The sequence below is a fragment of the Tamandua tetradactyla genome, chromosome 16 (assembly GCF_023851605.1).
Source record: "Tamandua tetradactyla isolate mTamTet1 chromosome 16, mTamTet1.pri, whole genome shotgun sequence".
In the NCBI taxonomy this organism is placed as follows: Eukaryota; Metazoa; Chordata; class Mammalia; order Pilosa; family Myrmecophagidae; genus Tamandua; species Tamandua tetradactyla.
The window spans coordinates 30,157,160-30,175,950 of record NC_135342.1 but is presented as its reverse complement, the minus strand read 5'-3'; the positions used below and the strand labels follow the sequence as shown (position 1 = coordinate 30,175,950).

The following is an 18,791-nucleotide window of genomic DNA, read 5'->3' as shown; positions in this document are numbered from 1 at the left end:
CCTCTTTGAAACCCTCCTTAGTTCTCCAGTCCCCCGGGGCAGTGTCCAAGGCTGCAATCTGCCATCTAAGACTGCATCATCTGGCCCTGTCAGCTTCTCTAACCTTCCTCCTCATCCCCAGCTGGTTTCACACCTCTCTGTTTTCACACAAGCCTTTGCAGGTAAACATTCTTCTCAATTACTCTTATGAATTCTCTGGAAAGCCCTCTTGGTCACCCCGAGGCTGAGTCAGGTGCCTCTTCTGACCTCCTACAGCCCCTAGATTTTCCCCCAACACAGCTCTGATCATCCTGGCCTGTGCCTTCTGATCCCATCCTGATCACTCTGGACTCTCACTGTCAGAAGACAGATTTGTCAATTCCCACTGACAGCCCCTCCCCACCGTAAGGCAAAGCCTGGAATCATCTTAGTCACTCTTTTGTCCCCAGCATTGTTCCTCTCAGAGCCTCACCTAGAAGGGGCCGCAGAAACATGCCTATTAGAGTGAGAGACGATTGGCTTTTCTCTGTCTTTCCCTGGATGTGGGGCCTGGGTCTAGCCTCTTGATTTCAGTGCCTCAGTGCCTACTCTTCACCTATGAAATGGATACCCACTGGGGTGAAGAAAGTTCTAGAATCAGCCACTGATGGCCTAAGTAGACTGAGCCCAAGCCCATCCCAGGGCAGGCTACTTCAGGGTTGGGGGAAGCTTTCATTAGTCTTTGTTTGGTGTCCTTGCTATGCTCTCAGGTCCTTTAAAGAACTTTCTCTTGCCGCAGAGACCATCACCCAATGTGTGCTGACTGAGGTGGCAAGAAGTCCCTCCCCAGAGAGATGGCTTCAGTGCAGGGCAGCAACCTGAGCGGTAGCTGGGGACCTTTATTGACCACGTGGCCCTGGGGTTACTGAGGGGGCCCTTAGCGCCTCCCTAGCAGCCTGCGCCGCAGTTCTTGGCTGAGCAGCTCCTGCTCCCGGCGGGCACCCTGCAGCACGCTCCGGTTCTCCTGGGCCCTCCGGATCAGGTAGGGGATCACCTGCTCCAGGGAGCCATAGGGTATAGACTTATACACAGCATAGCCAGCGTGCCCTGGGAGAGAGGGTGGGCAGAGTGTGGGCTCAGGCTTTGGAAGAGGCTTCCCCAGGCCCCATCGGGAATGTAGCAGAACAGGTAAGTTGGACAAACTTTCCCACTGGAAAAAAAGAAAACACTGAAATTTCTAGAGCAATCATGTAAAAGAATATGCTTAAAAGTATTAAAATGTCTCCAAGAGACTAAAGAATTATTAATCCAAGAACTAAGAGACAGTGAGAACAACCAGGAGAGGGGAGGTACACATGGGAAGCCACTTCTGCCCTGGAGGCAAAATTGAGCTGCTTGGATGATGCCTTCACAGAGTTTAGGGGTGCAGACACAGAGGCCCAAAGTCTAACTAGCGGCAGTTTAAAGGGGACCTTCCCCAAGCCCTCAGGGTAAGGGTCAACAAGAATACAGTCCTCCCAGGAAAGGGCCTTGGCAACAAGGAGAGCAGGGAAGAAAACAGAAAAATCCATCCCTCAGAGATTGTAGCTGCGGGTTAGCTTTTTCACAGATTAGCAGAACAAATTTGCCTCCAAGAAACCTCAAAGCTGTGAGTTTAGGGTAAAGGGTGGTTTTGTACCCCTTGGTACCTGGCAAAAGAAAACATAAACCCTTTGTCTCAGGCTCTGGGGGAGCAGCACAGTAAAGATAACAAAGCACACAGGAAAGAAGACACCATGATGGAAAGCCAGCACAACGGCAGACAGAGGCGCAGCCCGGTGAGGCCTACAGATGTGGGAGTAGCGAGCCAGTCTCGTGGGAAGGGCGTCGAGGGTAGGCCAGCTGCAGGGACATGGCTGCTTGAGAATAAGGCCTGGGGCTGGGAAGGGGGATGGTCAGTCACGTACCCAGTGCCAGGGAGATGTGGTCACACATCCCCAGAAGTTGTCCAAAACAGACAGGTCCATCCAGGGGAATGCCCAGCTCCGACATGCTATGGAAAAGGACACACTGTCAGTCCTGATGGTGGCTGGATCCAGAAGGAACAGAAGGAAAGCCAGCCTTCGCACCTACCCCATTCCCCCTCCATCCCAGGGCTGTTCCGCCTACTCAAATATTGAAATACTCACAAACTCATTGATAAAATATCACCACTGCTCTGAGCTCTCAGAGAGTCCCCAGGGAGTCCCAGGCCCTTCCCTGGATCTCTCAGATCTCCCATGCCCCAGCAAATAAGGGGTGATGCCTTTGTCTTAATGGGGGCCTACAGGACTCTGCTGCAGTGCTCCAGCCAAGTAGATGCCTGGGAGCAGCAAGGGTCAAATATTTTGAACCCACCCCCACCCCACCCAAGGCCCCTCTGAACCTGCTGTCCCACTCTTTCTGCCCTTATTTCACCTCTACCACCCTCTGCCTGTGCCCAGCATAAGCGCTCGGGAGAGGATGGAAAGGGCCTTCTGGTGGGCAAATTGTCAACCCTGCCCCACCTCGTACCGCTTGGTTGCCTGGCGAACAGATTCTTCATTGTGGGAAGCCACCATGAGTTGGCACTTGGGCCCCCGGCGGGACACGTGGCTCAGCATCAGCTCCAGACAGCGGCTGTAACTATGGGGGTATGCTCGGTTCAGCCATGGCACCTGGCGAGGGCCAGGTTTCAGGGAGTGGGGATTCCTGTCCTCCCTCAGGAAGGTGGGTGCTGTTAGGGAAGAGTCTCTGAAGTCAGAACAGGGTCCTCATGTTGCCGCTTCCACCAGCTGCAAGTTACATCCCTTCTCTGAGTCATTTCCCTCTTTTGTAGCAATCTGAGTTTACCTAACAGGGCTGTGGTGGAGATGGAATGACATGCGGGTGTGAAAAGTCCTTGGCAGGATGGCATTCTCACAGTAAAGAGCCACAGCAGCACATGCACGAGATGACACTTTCTCAGGATTATTCACGGTGACACTGTTTACAGAACAACTTAGAAATGAGCCACATGTCCTTAAGTGGGGACAAAGGACCTGGGGCATATGAGAATGGTGGAGCGCCAGGTTGCTGTACAACAGGAGGAGGACACAGTCTGAGCACTAACATGGAAAGGGACTGGTGAATGCTTTTTGAGTTCACAGGGACCAGGTGACCCTGACATACTTTTCCTTTCGTACTACTTCTTCACTACTCCCCAGAGCTGTTCTCTGCCCTGCTCGGCCCCTCAGGAAGTTGGCTTTTACATCCTGCCCACCCGAGGAGTCCCAGGCAGGAGACCAGGGGTGGAAGGAGAGGGAGTCCTGGGTGGGGGGGTTTCACCCCCCAGCCTCTCTGCTCCCCCATGGCTCCTATAGGGTATCTGTTTTCCTGCACTGGGGTTATAACAGCACCCCCCCTCCCCCAACTTGTGAGTTCTCCATTGCCCCAACAGTCCTGGAAAGTTCCTCTAACACATTTCTATAGTTCTTTCAATAAATCCTCTTCGGTGAAGCCCCTTTGCCTGGAATTCTTTTTCCTCTGAGACTCTGCCTGACCTGCCTTCATCTGCTCACCGAAGCCTCACATCCTAGGGGCGGGTGTTCTTACTATCCTCATTTTACAGAGGGGAAGGTTGAAACCGAGCGAGCATAACGAGGTCTCTTGTCTACAGTGGCCGAGCTGAGATTTGATCCCAAGCTATCTGGTGTTCCAGAGTCCAGATGCATCACCATTCCACCCCACTGCCTCAAAGGTGTGCAGGGGGGTGGGAAAGCAAGATTCAGAGCAGTGTGCGGGCATGAGGCTTTTTGTGCCCCCCAAAAGTGGAGTAGAGATAAGAAAATATCTTTGTGTCTGCTTGTAGATGCATAAATGAATTTAGGAAACGCATGTGAGAACCTAACACAGGTCGTTACCTTCTGTTGGGGCAGGAAGCTTCTATGATCAATGGAGATGGGGGGGGGTGAACTGTGTCAGAGTGTTAATTTCCGTATCATCTGATTTTTGAACCGTAAATTTACTATTATTAATAGTACCATGATGGAGGAGACGTGGAGAAGTAGGGATCACCATACATTGCTGTTGAGAATGTAAATGGTACTGACTTTGGAAAGCAGTTTGAGGTTTTCCTCAAAAAGTTAAACATAGAGTTACCATCTGATCCAGCAGTTCTGCTTCTGGGTATATACAGAAGAGAAGTGAAAGTTTGTGTTCACACAAAAACTTGTACATGAAGGTTATAGCGGCAGTATTCACAATAGCTAAAAAGTGGAAATAACCCATATGTCTACCAGCTGATGAATGGGGAAGCAAAATGTGGTATATACGTGCAACAGAGTATTATTCAGCCATGAAAATGAATGAAGGGCTGATACATGCTACAGCATGGATGAACCTTGAAAACATGCTAAGAAGACAGGCACAAGAGACCACAAGAGACCAACATTGTATGATTCTGTGTATATAAAACGTCCAGAACTGGCAAATCCATAGAGACAAAAAGTGGCTGAGTAATGTTGCCAAGCGCAGCAGAGAGGAATGGGGAATGACTGCTAATGAGTATGGGGTTCCTTTTTGGGGTAATGAAAATGTTCTGGAATTAGGTAGTGGTGACGGTTGCACAACTTTAAATGCTGTTATGCTAAATACTACTGAACTGTATGGCTTAAAATAGCAGATTTTGTGGCATGAAAATTATATCTTAATTTCAAAATGTAATGGTGCCAGTTATTAAGGCTATGGGACATGGACATGCCTAGGAGCTCTCTTGGGCTTTGGAGACAAGCCTGGTTCCAGTCACAGCTTGGCCACATGCCCTGTAACCATGGGTAAGTCCCTGTGGCTCTGTGACCCTGTCAAATGGAGTCAGACTTGGTAAACTCCACAAGGACAGGTTCCAGCACAGGGCCTGATCTAAGTCAGGCAGTCACTGAGTGTGTGTTGGATGAATGAATTCCTTCTCATCAGGGCTATGGGATAAGGGATCCCAGGAGCTTCCCCACATTGGTCCCCCGCACAGGGTGATCTGATAACATGGATAAGAATACAGGTCCTTGAGGCATCCTGCCTGGGCTTAAATCCTGACCCTGCCACTTACAAGCTGCGTGACCTCAGGCAAATGAGTCCCCTTTCTATGCTTCAGTTTCTTCCTTTGTGAAGTCAGGATAATATAGTACCTACCACTTGGGGTTGTTTGTTCATTCATTCAGCGGGTGTGTACTGAGCTACCTACCAGGCAGCAGGTGTGATTTTCAGCACGGATGATTCAGCAGTGAACAAATCAGAAACCCCTGCCACCTGCACCCCTATTTGAGTGGGACAGATAGAAATGAGCAACTGAATACTAAACTCAAATGCTAATAAGTGTTAAGGGGACAAATAAATCCAGGAAGAGGACAGAGAGTGGGTGTGGAGTGTTCCATGTTTTGATCTGGAGGGCAGGGAAGGCCCCCTGAGAAGGTGCTAATCAGTAAAGTCCCTACAAGGGACTGTGCCTGGCAGCTGCTTGGAAGATGGGCCTTGTAGGCTTTGGGAAGAGGAAGTGCAAAGGCCCTGGGGATCATCAAGGAGGCCAGTGCGGCTGGAGAAGGGGAGTGAGGGGAAGAGTGGGAGGAGGAGAGGCTAGAGAGGGGACTCAGACCAGATCATGTGGCACCCTAAGGGCTGCTTTACAGATTTGGGGTGATTGACAACAAGATGGGAGCCTGGGAAGGGTTTTGAGCTTCTGGCTGAGGTGGAAGCGAGAAACAAAGAAGGGGACAAGACGCCAAGGAGGTGGCAGCTGCGATGGCTCTTGTGGGAAGTGACAGAGTTTGGGACCAGGGAGAAGGATGCCCAGTGTGGGCCCATTGCATACGACCCTCGCAAAATATTAGATGTTGTTTCTGTTTCCGCAGAGCCTGGCCTGGCCCAGAACTACCTCCGACTGGTGGCCTCATAGTCCGGCTGAGTGAGGTCCTCAGTCCCCTGGAGCTGGGCCACCTTTCTCTCCTTGTCCAGATACGCCCCTCGTACCAACTTGACTCCGAAGGCCAGGCCAGCCCGGTCTGCGGCCTCAGCGTCCCGCTTCAGGCGCTCGTGTGTGTCCTGGCAGGCAGGCAGGCAGGTGGGGGTCAGGGCGCAGGGACCCCAGCCCGCGGCCCCCCAGAGCCCACTGCATACCTTCAGATAGGCCTGGTAAGTGTTCCACACCCAAGGCCCGGCCTCGCTGGGGCAGTTCCAGCGCACGGCCAGGGCAGCCACCAGCAGAGAGAGTGCAGGGTTCAGCGAAGTGTACTCGGCGTCCACCAGGAGCTTCACGTCTTGGGCCCGGGCATGCTGGGGGTAGAGACCATGGTCAGCGTCCCAGGCCCCCAGCAGGGGCAGGGGGAGGCAGGCCATGGCGGAGGGTGTTACCTGTGCCACCCGGTGCAAGCGGCTCAGAGAGGCCCGGAGCTGCCGGTTCTGCTCAGCACTGAGGCAGGAGACTTGGAGGTCCTGGAGGTAGCAGGGGAAGCGAGAGGAGTTCAGGGCTACTCGATCCCCCAGGGATCTAAATCTCCAATCCCTCCATGATGAGGCAGAGGAAAAAAGTTTAAAAATTGTCAGAAAGATGGAAAGGAGCAATAACAGAGAGACAACTATATATTGAGGTATAATGCAGTGGCTACAAGCCCAGAATCTGGATTCAAATCCTGGCCTCTCCACTTACTGCGCGACCTTGAACAAATCATCTGACTTCTCTGGACCTTAGCTAAAGTGGAGATGACATAGCAGCTACCTCATGAATCAATGGATTAATATATGCGACATGCCTGGCCATACAGAGGGAGGCTGGGACAGTGCCGGCACATAATAAGCACTCAACACATGCTGTTATTGTTATAACTAACACAGGACTTAGCATACCCTCTCATTTAATCTTCACAAAGACCCTAGCAGAGAGGTGCTATTCCAAGCCCCATTTGTGAGGAGACTGAAGCTTGGAGAGCTAAAGTGACTTGGAATGAACGCATAGCAAGTGCTTAGAACAGTGGCTGGCTTCCTGTTTTGCGACCTCAGAGTCCTCATCGAATGCCAAAGTCCTTATGGAAGCCTGGAAGGCCCCACCAGCTCTGGCTCCTTGATTTCTCTGCCTACCTTCTCCCACTTGACCCCTGGCTGCTTTGCTGTAGCCAACAATGACCTCTCTGCTATTCCTTGAACAATGTCACGAGGCTTCCCACCTCAGATCCTTTGCTCTGGCTGTCCCTTCTGCCTGGAACAGTCTTCCCCAGATGTCCACTTGCCACATTCCCACCCCTCCTTCAAGTCTTTGTTTCAAAGGCACCATCTCAATGAGGTTTTCCCTGGTTTAAATTTACAATGCCCTACCAGGGGCTCTCATCCCAGTTCCTCAATCTTCTTTTCCCCTACATTTCCCTTATTGATATTTAATATTGACTTTTGTGTTCACTATTGAATGTCTCCTACAGCCAGCGAGCAAGGAAGTAAGTGCCTTGGGGACATGGATTTTCTTTGTCTTGATCTTCGTGGTCTCCTCTTGACCCGGCACAGTTCCTGGCACAGGACAGATGTTCACTAAACATCTGGGGAATTAACAAATTTGTAATGTAGGAATAATAACTGTCCCTAACTCCAAGTCTTACTATGAGGACTCAGAAGAGTTACAGTGAGCTGCTGGGTGACCCGAAAGACTCCGGCTGGGTTGAAGAAATTAAAATGTTAAAGAAAGAGGAACAAGTAGGGCTTCAAGCTTTTTCTTCTCTTGGACCCATGTGAATTGTGAGTGACATCAGCCTAGCCTGCTAAGGGAAACCCACCCTGGGCAGGTTGGTCGGTATGTGGGAACCTCCCAGCCTAGGGGGGAAGACATTTCTCTTCAGAAGGAGGGGAAAATGGGCAACTGCTCAGTTACTTTTTCTCCAATCAGAATTCTCTCCTGCTGGCTCCAGCCTAGTCTCCTGGAGCTCTGGGGTGTGAGCAGCTGGTGAATCTCCCGATAGTGAACACCCATCCTCATCCATAGAAGCCAGTTGCTATTTTGGATACTCACCAAATATAGACACATTTAAACTCCACCCCCATCTGAGGTAGGGACAGTTATCATCTCTATTTTACAGGTGTGGAAACTGAGGCAGAGAGAGGTGAAGTCACTTGTCCAAAGTTACACAGCTAATCAGAAGCAGACCTGGGATTTGAGCCTCATCCTGTTGGCTCCAAAGTCTGAGTTTTTAACATCACTAGAACCACTCAAGGGCAGGGTGTAACTGTTTCTCTCTAATGTTTAAAGCACTTAGGGTCATGCCTGGCATGGTATGAGTGATTAATACATTGTTCACTACTTTTTTTAAAAAATCACCTGATTCATTCATTCAGCAAATATTTATCACTACCTTGACCAGGTGCCAAAGACTGGAGATAAAGCAATGAATAAGATGGTCATGAATTGTGCTGTGGAATCAGGAAATGTGGGTCGTGGAGGGAACTCTGATCCGGGGGTGGGTATAGTAAGGCTGCCTCTGAGATGGGGACAGGAAGGAGGAGAAGACATTGGGGAGATCTTGAAGCCAATGCAGGATTCAGTAGGTGTAAGGGGCCTGGGTGACATCCAAGGGGAGGTGTTCAGGAGGCTGTGGGTCTAGGGCCCAGAGAAAAGGCTCTGGGGACACTAAGGTGGGCAATATTAGGGCACATTTGGAAAACTGAGGCTGTAGAGGTGGGTGAGAAGACCCTTGAGGTAAGGAGTGAGAGGGAAGAGAGCCAGCTTCTAGCCTTGGGGAACCTCCATATTTAAGAGACAAGCAGAGAAAAAACTAATAAAGATTGAGAAAGGAGATGGCAAAGATGAAAGAGGATAATGAGGTGTACTGGGGAGGGAGGCCAAGAGAAGGCACAAGTTTAGGACAAAAGGCAGGCTCAGAAAAGACAAGAGACCCCTGCACTTTGCATTCCCTTCAGGCTGCTCTTCTTGATAGAGGGACTAAACTCTGAAAAATAGCCCCAGCCAAATTGGCAAAGCCAATCTGCAAAAAGTGTGCAAGGTGTTTTTTTGCGTTGGTTTGTTTTTGTTAGCTCTTACCACTCAAGGAAATCTCTGTCAAATCACTATTTGGATATAAAATTAAGGAACAGACAGCACAGGCATTAAATCCCAGAGCTAGAGTGTGTAACAAAAGATTACAAGACAAAGAAACAGAAAATGGCCCTTCCACAGAAACAAGATAAAAATCCAGGTATCATCAGTGAAGAATACCAAGCTTTGGACTTACCAAACGAAGACTTTAAAAATGCTCAATATGCTCAAAGAGAACTCCATGTTTCCTAAGGGATATTAGGAAAACATGGAATGAACAATATGAGAATCTTGATAAAGAGATAGAAATTTTAAAAAGGAACCAAACAAATACTGGAGTTGATGTCCACAAAAACTGAAATTAAAAATCCTTCCCTGGAGGATTTTAACAGCAGATTGGAGTTGGCAGAAGAAAGAATCAGTGACCTTAAAAACAAGACAATTGAAAAGATGCAGGCTGAGGAAGAGAAAGAAAAAATAATTTAAAAAAGCAAACAGAGCCTAAGAGACCTGTGGGACACCATCAAATATACCAATATATGCATATGGGAGTCCCAGAAGGAGAAGAAAGCAAGAAAAGGGAAAAGAAATAATAGCAGAAAACTTCCCAAATTTAACTAAAGATATAAATATGCACATTCAACAAGCCAAACAAACTCAAAACTAGACTAAAACAAAAAGAATCATGCCCAGACATATAATAGTTGTGGTAGTTAGATTCAGGTGTCAACTTGGCTAGGTGAAGGTGCTTAGTTCTATTGCTGTGGACATGAGTCAATGGCATGTGAACCTCATCTGTTGTTGATTACATCTTCAGTCAACTAGGAGGCATGCCTGCTGCAATGAATGATGTTTGATTTAAATAAGCTGTATGCTTAAATGAGAGAGCTCAATGTAGCACAGCCCAAGCAGCTTAGCATACCTCATCTCAGCACTGTCAGCTCAGCCCAGGCCTTTGGAGATGCGGAATGAAATCACCCTGGGGAAGGTTGTTGGAACCCAGAGGCCTGGAGAGAAGGCCAGAAGAGATCACCCTGTGCCTTCCCACGTAAGAAAGAACCTCAGTTGAAAGTTAGCTGCCTTTCCTCTGAAGAACTAATGAAATAAATCTCCTTTTATTAAAAGCCAATCCATCTCTGGTGTGTTGCATTCTGGCAGCTAGCAAACTAGAACAGTAGTCAAACCATCAAATGCCAAGGACAAGGAGAGAGTTCTGAAAGCTGTAAGAGAAAAGCAACATGTTATATACAAAGGAGTCTGAATAAGATCATGTGCTGATTTCTCATCAGAAATATCACAAGGGAAGCAAGAAGACAGTGGGATGAAATATTTAAAGTGCCAAAAGAAAACAATTGCCAACAAAGAATTTTGTATCCAGTGAGAGTGTCTTTAAAAACTGAGGGAGAGATTAAGACATTCTCAGACTTAAAAAAAAAAAGTTGAGAGAGTTTGTCACCATTAGACCTACATGCAATGCTAAAGGGAATTCTTCAGTCTGAAAGGAAAGGACACCAAATAGTAAATCAAAGCAGCATAAATAAAAACCTCTGACAATGATAACCACATGGGTAATTATAAATGCCAATACTATTGTATTACATTTTTTTGGTAGGTAACACGACTTTTTACTACTTATAGGCTCTAAAATGCACATGCGTAAAAAGTAATGCTAAAACTATGTTTGGGGCATACCATGTATAAAGATATAATTCGTTTCAAGTACAACAAAAAGGTAGGGTTACAGAGGAATATAGCAACAGTGTATGCTATTGAAATTGTTTTTTTTCCCAAATAAAATATGCTTGTTATAGTTAGAGGATGTTAAATTTTAGCCCTATAGTAACCCAAAAGAAAATATATGAAGAATAAAAGGAAATGAGAAGGAACTCAAGATGGTACAATAAAAAGAAAAGTTTGAATAAAAGCATTCATGGAAGAATTGAGGGTGAAAAAAGGAATAAGATTTAAAAAGACCAAACAACAAAATGGCAGAAAAAATATGCATTATCAGTAGTTATTTTAAATGTAAATGAATTGAACTCTTCAGTCAAAAAGCAGATATTGGCAGAATGAATAAAAAAGCATGACCCAGCGATATGCTGTGTACAAGAGACTCACCTTTAATTCAAAGACACATGTAATTAGAAAGATGGGGGAAAATATGGCATATAAACAGTAACCGAAAGAGAGCTGGGATAGCTATACTAATATCAGATTAAATAGACTTTAAGATAAAAATTGACACAAAGGAAAAAATAGCTCACTATATTCTGATATAGGGGTTGTGCTGGCTTGAAATGATTTATATATCTTAGAAAAGCCATGTTTGAATCCTAATCCCGTTTTGTAAAGGCAGCCTTTTCTTCTAATCCCTATTCAGTACTGTATGTTTGAAACTGTAATTAGATCATCACAATTAGATGTGACTCAATCAAGAGTGGTTGTTAAGCTGAATTAGGTAGGGATGTGTCTCCACCCATTCGGGTTGGTCTTGATGAGTTTACTGGAATCCTATAAAAGAGGAAACATTTTGAAGAATGGGGGAGATTCTGAGGGAGCACAGAGTTCACCAACCAGCAACCTTTGAAGATGAAAAAGGAAAATGCCTCCCAGGGAGCTTCATGAAACAGGAAACCAGGAGGGGAAGCTAGCAGGTGACGCTGTGTTTGCCACATGCACTTCCAGATGAGAGGGAAACCCTGACTGTGTTCGCCATTTGCCTTCTCACTTGAGAGAGAAACCCTGAACTTCATCAGCCTTCTTGAATCAAGGTATCTTTCCCTGGATGCCTTAGATTGGACATTTCTATAGACTTGTTTTAATTGGGACATTTTCTTGGCCTTAGAACTGTAAACTTGCAACTTATTAAACTTCCCTTTTTAAAAGCAGTTCCATTTCTGGTATATTGCAATCTGGCAGCTAGCAAACTAGAACAGAGGTCAATTAAACAGTTGGACCTGACAACTGTAAATATATATGCACCTAATGGCAGCCACAAAATATATGAGGTAAATATTGACAGATTTGAAGGGGGGATAGATTATTCTATATTAACAGTAGGAAAACTTCAATATGTCACATTCAATAATGGATAGAACATCTAAACAGAAGGTCAATAAGGACACAGAAAACTTGAGTGATACTGTAAACTAATTAAACCTAACAGGCATATAAAGAATACTTCACACAACAACAGCAAAATAAACGTTCTTTTTTAGTACACATGGATCATTCTATAGGATAGAATATGTTAGGGTACAAAACAAGTTTCCATAAATTCAAAAATAATAAAATCATAAAATGCGTCTTTTCTGACCACAATGGAATGAAACTAGAAATCAATAACAGAGAGATAAATGGAAACTTTACAAATATGTGAAAATTAAATACCACATTCTTAAATAACCAATGAGTCAAAGAAAAAGTCACAAAAGAAATTAGGAATATCTTGAGGTGAGTGAAAATGATAATAAAGCAAACTAATACTTACGGGTGCAGCAAAGGCAGTGCTGAGAGAGAAATTTATAGCTCTAAATGCTTACATTAAAGAAAAGAAGAAAAATATCAAATCAGATGGAGCCTTACAACTGGAGGATCTAGAAAAAGAAGAGCAAACAACCCAACGTAAGCATAAAGAAGGAAATAACAAAGATTAGAGTGAAATAAACAAATTAGAGAACTGAAAAAAATAATCAACAAAGCCAAAAGTTGGTTCTTTGAAAAGATCAATAAAATAAGCATCTATTAGTTAGCTAAAGGAAAAAAGAAGGAGGATGCAAATAGCTAAATTCAGAAATTAAAGTGGGGACATTACTATCAACCTCACACATAGAAAAAGGAATATAAAAGGATACAGTAAACAATTATACACCAACAAATTAAAAAACCTAAATGAAATGGACAAATTCCTATAAATAAACAAACTACCTACACTGGCTCAAGAAAAAAATAGAAGATCGTAACAAACCAATAGCAACTAAAGAGATTGAAGAATTAGTTATCAAAAGCCTTCAAATAAAGAAAAGTACAGACCAGAAGGCTTCACTGGTGAATTTTACCAAGAATTTCAAAAAGATTTAACACCCATTCCTCTCAAACTCTTCCAAAAAATTGAAGAAGAGGGTATACTCTCTAACTCATTCTGTGAGGCCAATATCACCCTAATACCAAAGCCAGATAAAGATACCACAAGAAAACAAAGTTCTAGATGAATATTCCCTGTGGATATAGATGCAAAAATCCTTAATAAAATACAAGCAAACTGAATTCAACAGAACCTTAAAAGAATAAATACATGGTTATAAAAGGGTGGTTTGAAATAAGAAAATCAATGTCATATGCCATATTAATAGAAGGGCAAAAAGCACATGATCATCTCAATTGACACAGAAAAGGCATTTGACAGAATCCAGCATTTCTTCTTGATAAGAATACTCAGCAAACTAGGAACAGAAGGAAATGTCCTCAACATGATAAAAAGTATATATATAAAAAAACGCAGCTAACATCATACTCAATAATGGAATAACAGGATTGAGTTAAAAAATAAGCCCTTACATCTATGATCAATTGACTTTTTTTTAAGGCAAATTGATTTTTGACAAGGATGAAAAGTCCACTTAAACAGGAGAGAATTTTCAACAAATGATGCTAGGAAAACTGGATATCCATACGCAAAAGAATCGGACCCCTACTTCACACCATCTACACAAGTTGACTCAAAATGGACCAGAGACCTGAATACGAGAAATAAATGATAAAACCCCTAGAAGAAAACACTGGGAAACATCTCAGGCCCTTGTGTTAGACAATGGTTTCTCAGACTTTACACTAAAAGCAAAAGCAAGAAAAGAAAAAAAAATAGATAAATAGGACTTCATCAAAATTAAAAACTTTTGTGCATCGAAGGACTCCGTCATGAAAATCAAAAGACAACCTACAGAATGGGAGAAAATATGTGAAAACCACATATCCTATAAGGGTTTAATATCTAGAATATGTAAAGAGATCCTATAACTCAACCACAGAAGACAAACAACCCAATTCAAAAATGGGCAAAAGACTTACATAGACATTTCTTCAAAGAAGAAATGAAAACGGCCAAAAAAAGTCATGAAAAACTTCTCAACATCATTAACTATTAGGGAAATGTAAATTGAAACAAGACTAAGATACCATTTCATGCCTACTAGCATGGCTACTATTTACAAAAATGGAAAATAAGTGTTAGAGAGGAAGTGGAGAAATAGGAAAACTCATTCATGTTGGTGGGAATAAAAATGCCCCCACCTTTTATTATTAACTCTGTGGAAAACAGTTTGGTGATTCCTTGGGAAGTGAAGAATAGAATTACCACATTACTCAGCAATCCTACAAAGGAATATACCCCAAAGAATGGAAAGCAGGGGCTTGAACAGATATTTGCTCATTGATGTTCATAGTGGCATTATTCACACTTACCAAAATATGGAAGCAACCCAAGTGCCAAGCAATTGATGAACGGATAAACAAAGTGTGGCATATTCATACAGTGGAATATTACTTGTCTGTAAAAAAGGAATGAAGTGGTTCTGATGCACGCTACACGTGGAGGACCTTTGAAGGCATCATTTGAGTAAAATAAGCCATGCAGAAAAGGTAAAATATTGTTATGATCTCACTGATATGAAATAAGTAGAATAAGCACTTTCAAAGACTCAGAATCTGGAATACAGATTTTCAGGGAGAGGGTAGGGAATGGGAAGTTAATGCTTAAATTGAACAGAGTTCTCTTTGGGATGCTGTAAAGGTTTGGTAATGGATGGTGATGGTAGCACGACATTGTGAATGCAGTTGACATCACTGAATTGTTTATTTGAAGGTGGTTAAAGGGGGGATATCAGGTTTTATATATGCTGCTAGAATAAAAATCAAATTAAAAAAACCCATAGGACTTTATAACACAGTGAACGTTAATGTAAACTATGGACTATAATTTAAAGTACAATTATAATAATATTCTTTCATTATATGGTTATAAAAGAGGTACCACACCAATGCAAAGTGTTAATAAAGAGGGGTATATGGGAACTCTGTATTTTTGTATGATTTTTCTGTAAATCTAGAGCTTCTCTAATAAAAATTATTTAAAATTAAAAAAATTTTAAGATTAAGAAAGGAAACATCAGTATGTCCACCATAGCATTGCTTGGAGTCTCCAGTCTCATAAGCCACCCCACTAATTCCTGGGTAAATAAATATGCAATTAGAAGCAGCAGTGAGAAGCAGTGTGTTAGATGTACACAAGGAAACATGGATGGATCCTAATGTCAGAGTGGTCAATGGGAAACTTATGAAACAGAATGAGATAGAGAAATGTGGTAGGTTGATTTGTTTAGTCTTGAAAAAAGAAAACACATCATTTTAATCTTAATCCCATTCCTATAAGTGTGAATCCATTGTAAAGAGGACCTTTTGAAGATAGTTTTAGTTAAGGTGTGGCCACCTGAATAGGAATGGGTCTTAATCCTGTTACTGGTGGCTTTACAAAGAGAAAGCCAAGAGGAGAGGCAGGATTGCAAGGCAAGGAACACCAAGGATTACCAGCAGCCAGCATGAGAAAGTTACAGACTTTGGGGAGAAAGCATTGCCTTGCTGCCACCTCAATTTTGGACTTCTCCCAGCTTTAAAACCATGAGCCGATACGTTCCTGTTGCTTAAACCAACCCGATACCATTGTGTGGTATTTGCACAGCAACCTAGAAACTAAGATAATAACATAATATTGTTAAGTTTTTTTAAAACTGCGACTCCCTTACTCTCAGGCTGACAGAAAAGGGACACAAGGATACTTTTTGCAATGATGGAAATATTCTATATCTTGAGAGGGATTTGTGTGCATTTGTCAAAACTCGTCAAAGGGCACATTTATGATTTGTGCATTTTTGTTGCATGTAAATTTTACCTGTAAAGAATTATAGACTCTAATCGATGATATGCGTCTTGAAGCATTCCCATGTCTGCAACTGATTTTGAAATGCATCCAAAAATAAGAGAGAATGATGGATGAAGAGAGGAACGGATATATATGATTCAAAACAAATACACTAAAATGTTAATGGTAAAGTGGCAGGATATGGGTGTGTAGAATTCTTTCACCTTTTTGCATGCTTGAAATGTCATAATAAAATTTTGGGTAAAAATGTTCCCAAACAGTAAGCACTTGGCAACAAAAATCATAGTAACACTGTGATACACATTATCATATAGGATGGAGTGGTTGTCAGTTTCAGGGTGGGGGAGGCAAGGGGAGGACTAGACGTGGGACATGGAAGAATGAATGAATGAACTAAAATGCCACCAGTCTAACCAGAATTTATGTCTGGCCAGCACACACCAGTATGGTTTGTTGCCTGATAAAATATTGACAGGCTTTTTTCTGGTTGGTGAGAGCTGCAGTCCCAGTGCTTCCTCAGCAGGCTCCTGGCTCCTCCTCTAGAATGCCAGATGACCCATATTCCACCCAGGGCCATCTACGATCCTACCTTAGAGCTACAGCTACATTTACTCTGATTGTTCTAAGCCTGAGAAGGAGTGGTGTTCAAATATTTTGAACATTCTGGCTGTAGGCACCTACCACATCCAAGTTCAAAGGGTTCTACATCCCCCTCCCTCCACCAACCAGCCAATCTCACTCAACCTGAGGTTCTTACCTGCCTAGAATCCATGGCTTCTGCCAGCCTCTCAGGACTCAGCTCATAGGAAGCCCTGGGCTCTCTGACCCAAGAGGTTAGCGCCTTCTGAAATGGGGAGTTGGGGAAAGGTGAGGGGGGCCTGGTGGGCAGCCACCCCTCCCCAGGCCTCGTCTTGCCCGTGGCTTACACAGAGCTGAGTGCTGATCAGTGCTGTCAACTTCAGCTGCATGAGGATGTTCCCAGATGGGCCAGGGGTCTCAAGGAGGCCTCGTGACAGGTCCACACATCGCAGCATGGCGTGGAGGTTCCCCTCATACCAGGCCTCACTGCCCAGCCAGCAGGCATCAGGGCCTGGAGTCTGCAGACCCCCTGCTACCCTCTTCTCTGGGCCCCCCGGTTCCCAACTCACCTAGTTTTGGCAGCTGAGTCCGGTTCCTCCTCAGTGGGCACTGCCAGCAGGGGCCGGAGACCCAGAGTCTGGAGCTGCTGGACGCAGCCCCTCACCTCCTCTGCCGTCTCCCCAGCCACAAATTGCCCATAGATGGATGCTCGGAGAAGCGCACCGGAGAGTCGGGAGCCCAGCAGTCGCTGAGACCAGGCCTGCAGCTGGAACGACAGGAAGCAAGGGCTCAGAGCGGGGCCCTGGGGAGCGTCCAAGCCTGTTCTCAGGGCTGCTGCTCACCGCCAACCCGTGGGTAACCAGAGGGGGCCAGGCACACAGCCGCAGCACCAGCAAAGCCCGCGCCAGCTCTCCTGTGCCCTTGAGGTGGAAGGCCCCACCATCGAAGTTCAACGGCTGCCAGCCTCGGGTAGAGGGTCCAGCCCGGGAGCAAAGCACACGGCAGGCTTGGAGCATCGTGAAATCTCTCCTTGCTCCCACACGGGTGAAAAGTCTCTAGAGGCAGCAGGTTCACGGCCTGCCCCTTGCCCAGCCAGGGGGCAGTGACTGATTAACTGGGCAGTGGACAGGGAAAGGCAAGTCTTTAGGATTATAGTTAATTATCTTTGGGGGAGTGGAGGGAGGGTAGTTAATTATTAACTAATTGGGACAGAGTTCAAAATAACGGAAATAGGAAAGGAACCCCCCAGTAACAACCCCCAATAACCCTCAACTTAGCAGCTTCTATTTATTCAGTGCCCTCCATGAGCACACAGCTGCTAAGTGAGAGCACAGGCTCTGAAGTAAGAGTCTCTGGGTTCAAGGCACTCTGGTTTTGTGATTTTGGCAAGCTATTGAACTGTTGTGTGCTGCAGTCACTTCATCCATAAAATGGGAAACAGTTGGTATTATTAGATAAACTTGAAAATGCACATTAGCTATGCCATGCTAAGGCATATACTCTAAATAATGTGTACATGGTCATCAGGAAACACATCCAAGAAAAAATGTTCGAAGCAGCCCTCTTTGTCATTGCCCCAAATGAGAACTATCCCAATATCCATCAACAGGAAAATGGATAAATATCTTGTGGTATATTCATACAGTGGAATAGTATACAACAACGAAAAAGAATGAACTGATGCACGCAACCATATGGATGAATCTTACACACACAATGTTGAGTAGAAGACACCAGAAACCCAAGCAAACAGGCTGTATGATTGATTCCATTTCATACAGTTAAAAGCAGGGAAAATGAAGCTACAATAAAGTGTCGTGGATACATACTTGGGTGATTAAACTCTAAAGAGAAGAAAAGAAATGATTATCAGAAAAGTTAGAGAGTGAAAGTCCTCCTCTGGGGGACCTGGGAAGGGGCATATGGGGATTTCTATGTTCTTTTTTTTTTTACATGGGCAGGCACCAGGAATCAAACTCGGGTCCTCTGGCATGGCAGGTAAGCATTCTTGCCTGCTGAGCCACCATGGCCTGCCCGATTTCTATGTTCTTTTGCTTAATCTGGATGATGATTCACAGCTGTTCATGCTATAACTATTTTTTAAAACCATACATCTATGTCACTCATACTCCTGAGTGTATGATACACTGCACAATAAAAGAAAAGTAAAGAAATATATAAAAACAAACCATAGTATCAGTTTCACAGAGTTATGGGGATCTGATGAGTTAAAGGACACAACAAGTACTAGCTGTGATCACTAAGTGCTCATTGATGCCTGGC

At 44.5% G+C, this 18,791-nt stretch overlaps 1 protein-coding gene across 2 annotated transcripts; it reads right to left on the bottom strand.

The window, feature by feature from the left end:
* Positions 1-635: 635 nt before the first annotated feature.
* On the bottom strand, positions 636-17,614 carry PRODH2 (proline dehydrogenase 2). Of its 2 annotated transcripts, XM_077132075.1 has the most exons (10): positions 17,351-17,614; positions 17,078-17,274; positions 16,856-16,994; positions 16,687-16,773; positions 6,337-6,417; positions 6,103-6,258; positions 5,861-6,027; positions 2,491-2,601; positions 1,905-1,990; positions 636-1,065 (listed from the first exon to the last, which is right to left on the bottom strand). In XM_077132075.1, exons 1-10 carry the CDS (start codon positions 17,522-17,524, stop codon positions 896-898), a joined length of 1,368 nt encoding a protein of 455 aa, XP_076988190.1. In that variant the 5' UTR covers positions 17,525-17,614; the 3' UTR covers positions 636-895. The 2 variants fall into 2 exon arrangements, with proteins under 2 accessions (XP_076988190.1, XP_076988189.1); XM_077132074.1 differs by lacking the exons at positions 636-1,065; positions 1,905-1,990 and adding an exon at positions 2,809-2,940 and having other exon boundaries at positions 2,465-2,601.
* Between the last annotated feature and the right edge of the window lie 1,177 nt (positions 17,615-18,791).

What these genes read in the sequence shown, in the direction of transcription:
- PRODH2 (XM_077132075.1), bottom strand. Translation starts at nt 17,524, where the DNA reads ATGCTCCAAGCCTGCCGTGTGCTTTGCTCCCGGGCTGGACCCTCTACC. An exon ending in GCTTGCACCGGGTGGCACAG is followed by an intron (nt 6,259 to 6,336) that starts GTAACACCCTCC and finishes CTCTACCCCCAG; the next exon opens with CATGCCCGGGCCCAAGACGT. An exon ending in TATGAGGCCACCAGTCGGAG is followed by an intron (nt 2,602 to 5,860) that starts GTAGTTCTGGGC and finishes ATACCCCCATAG; the next exon opens with TTACAGCCGCTGTCTGGAGC.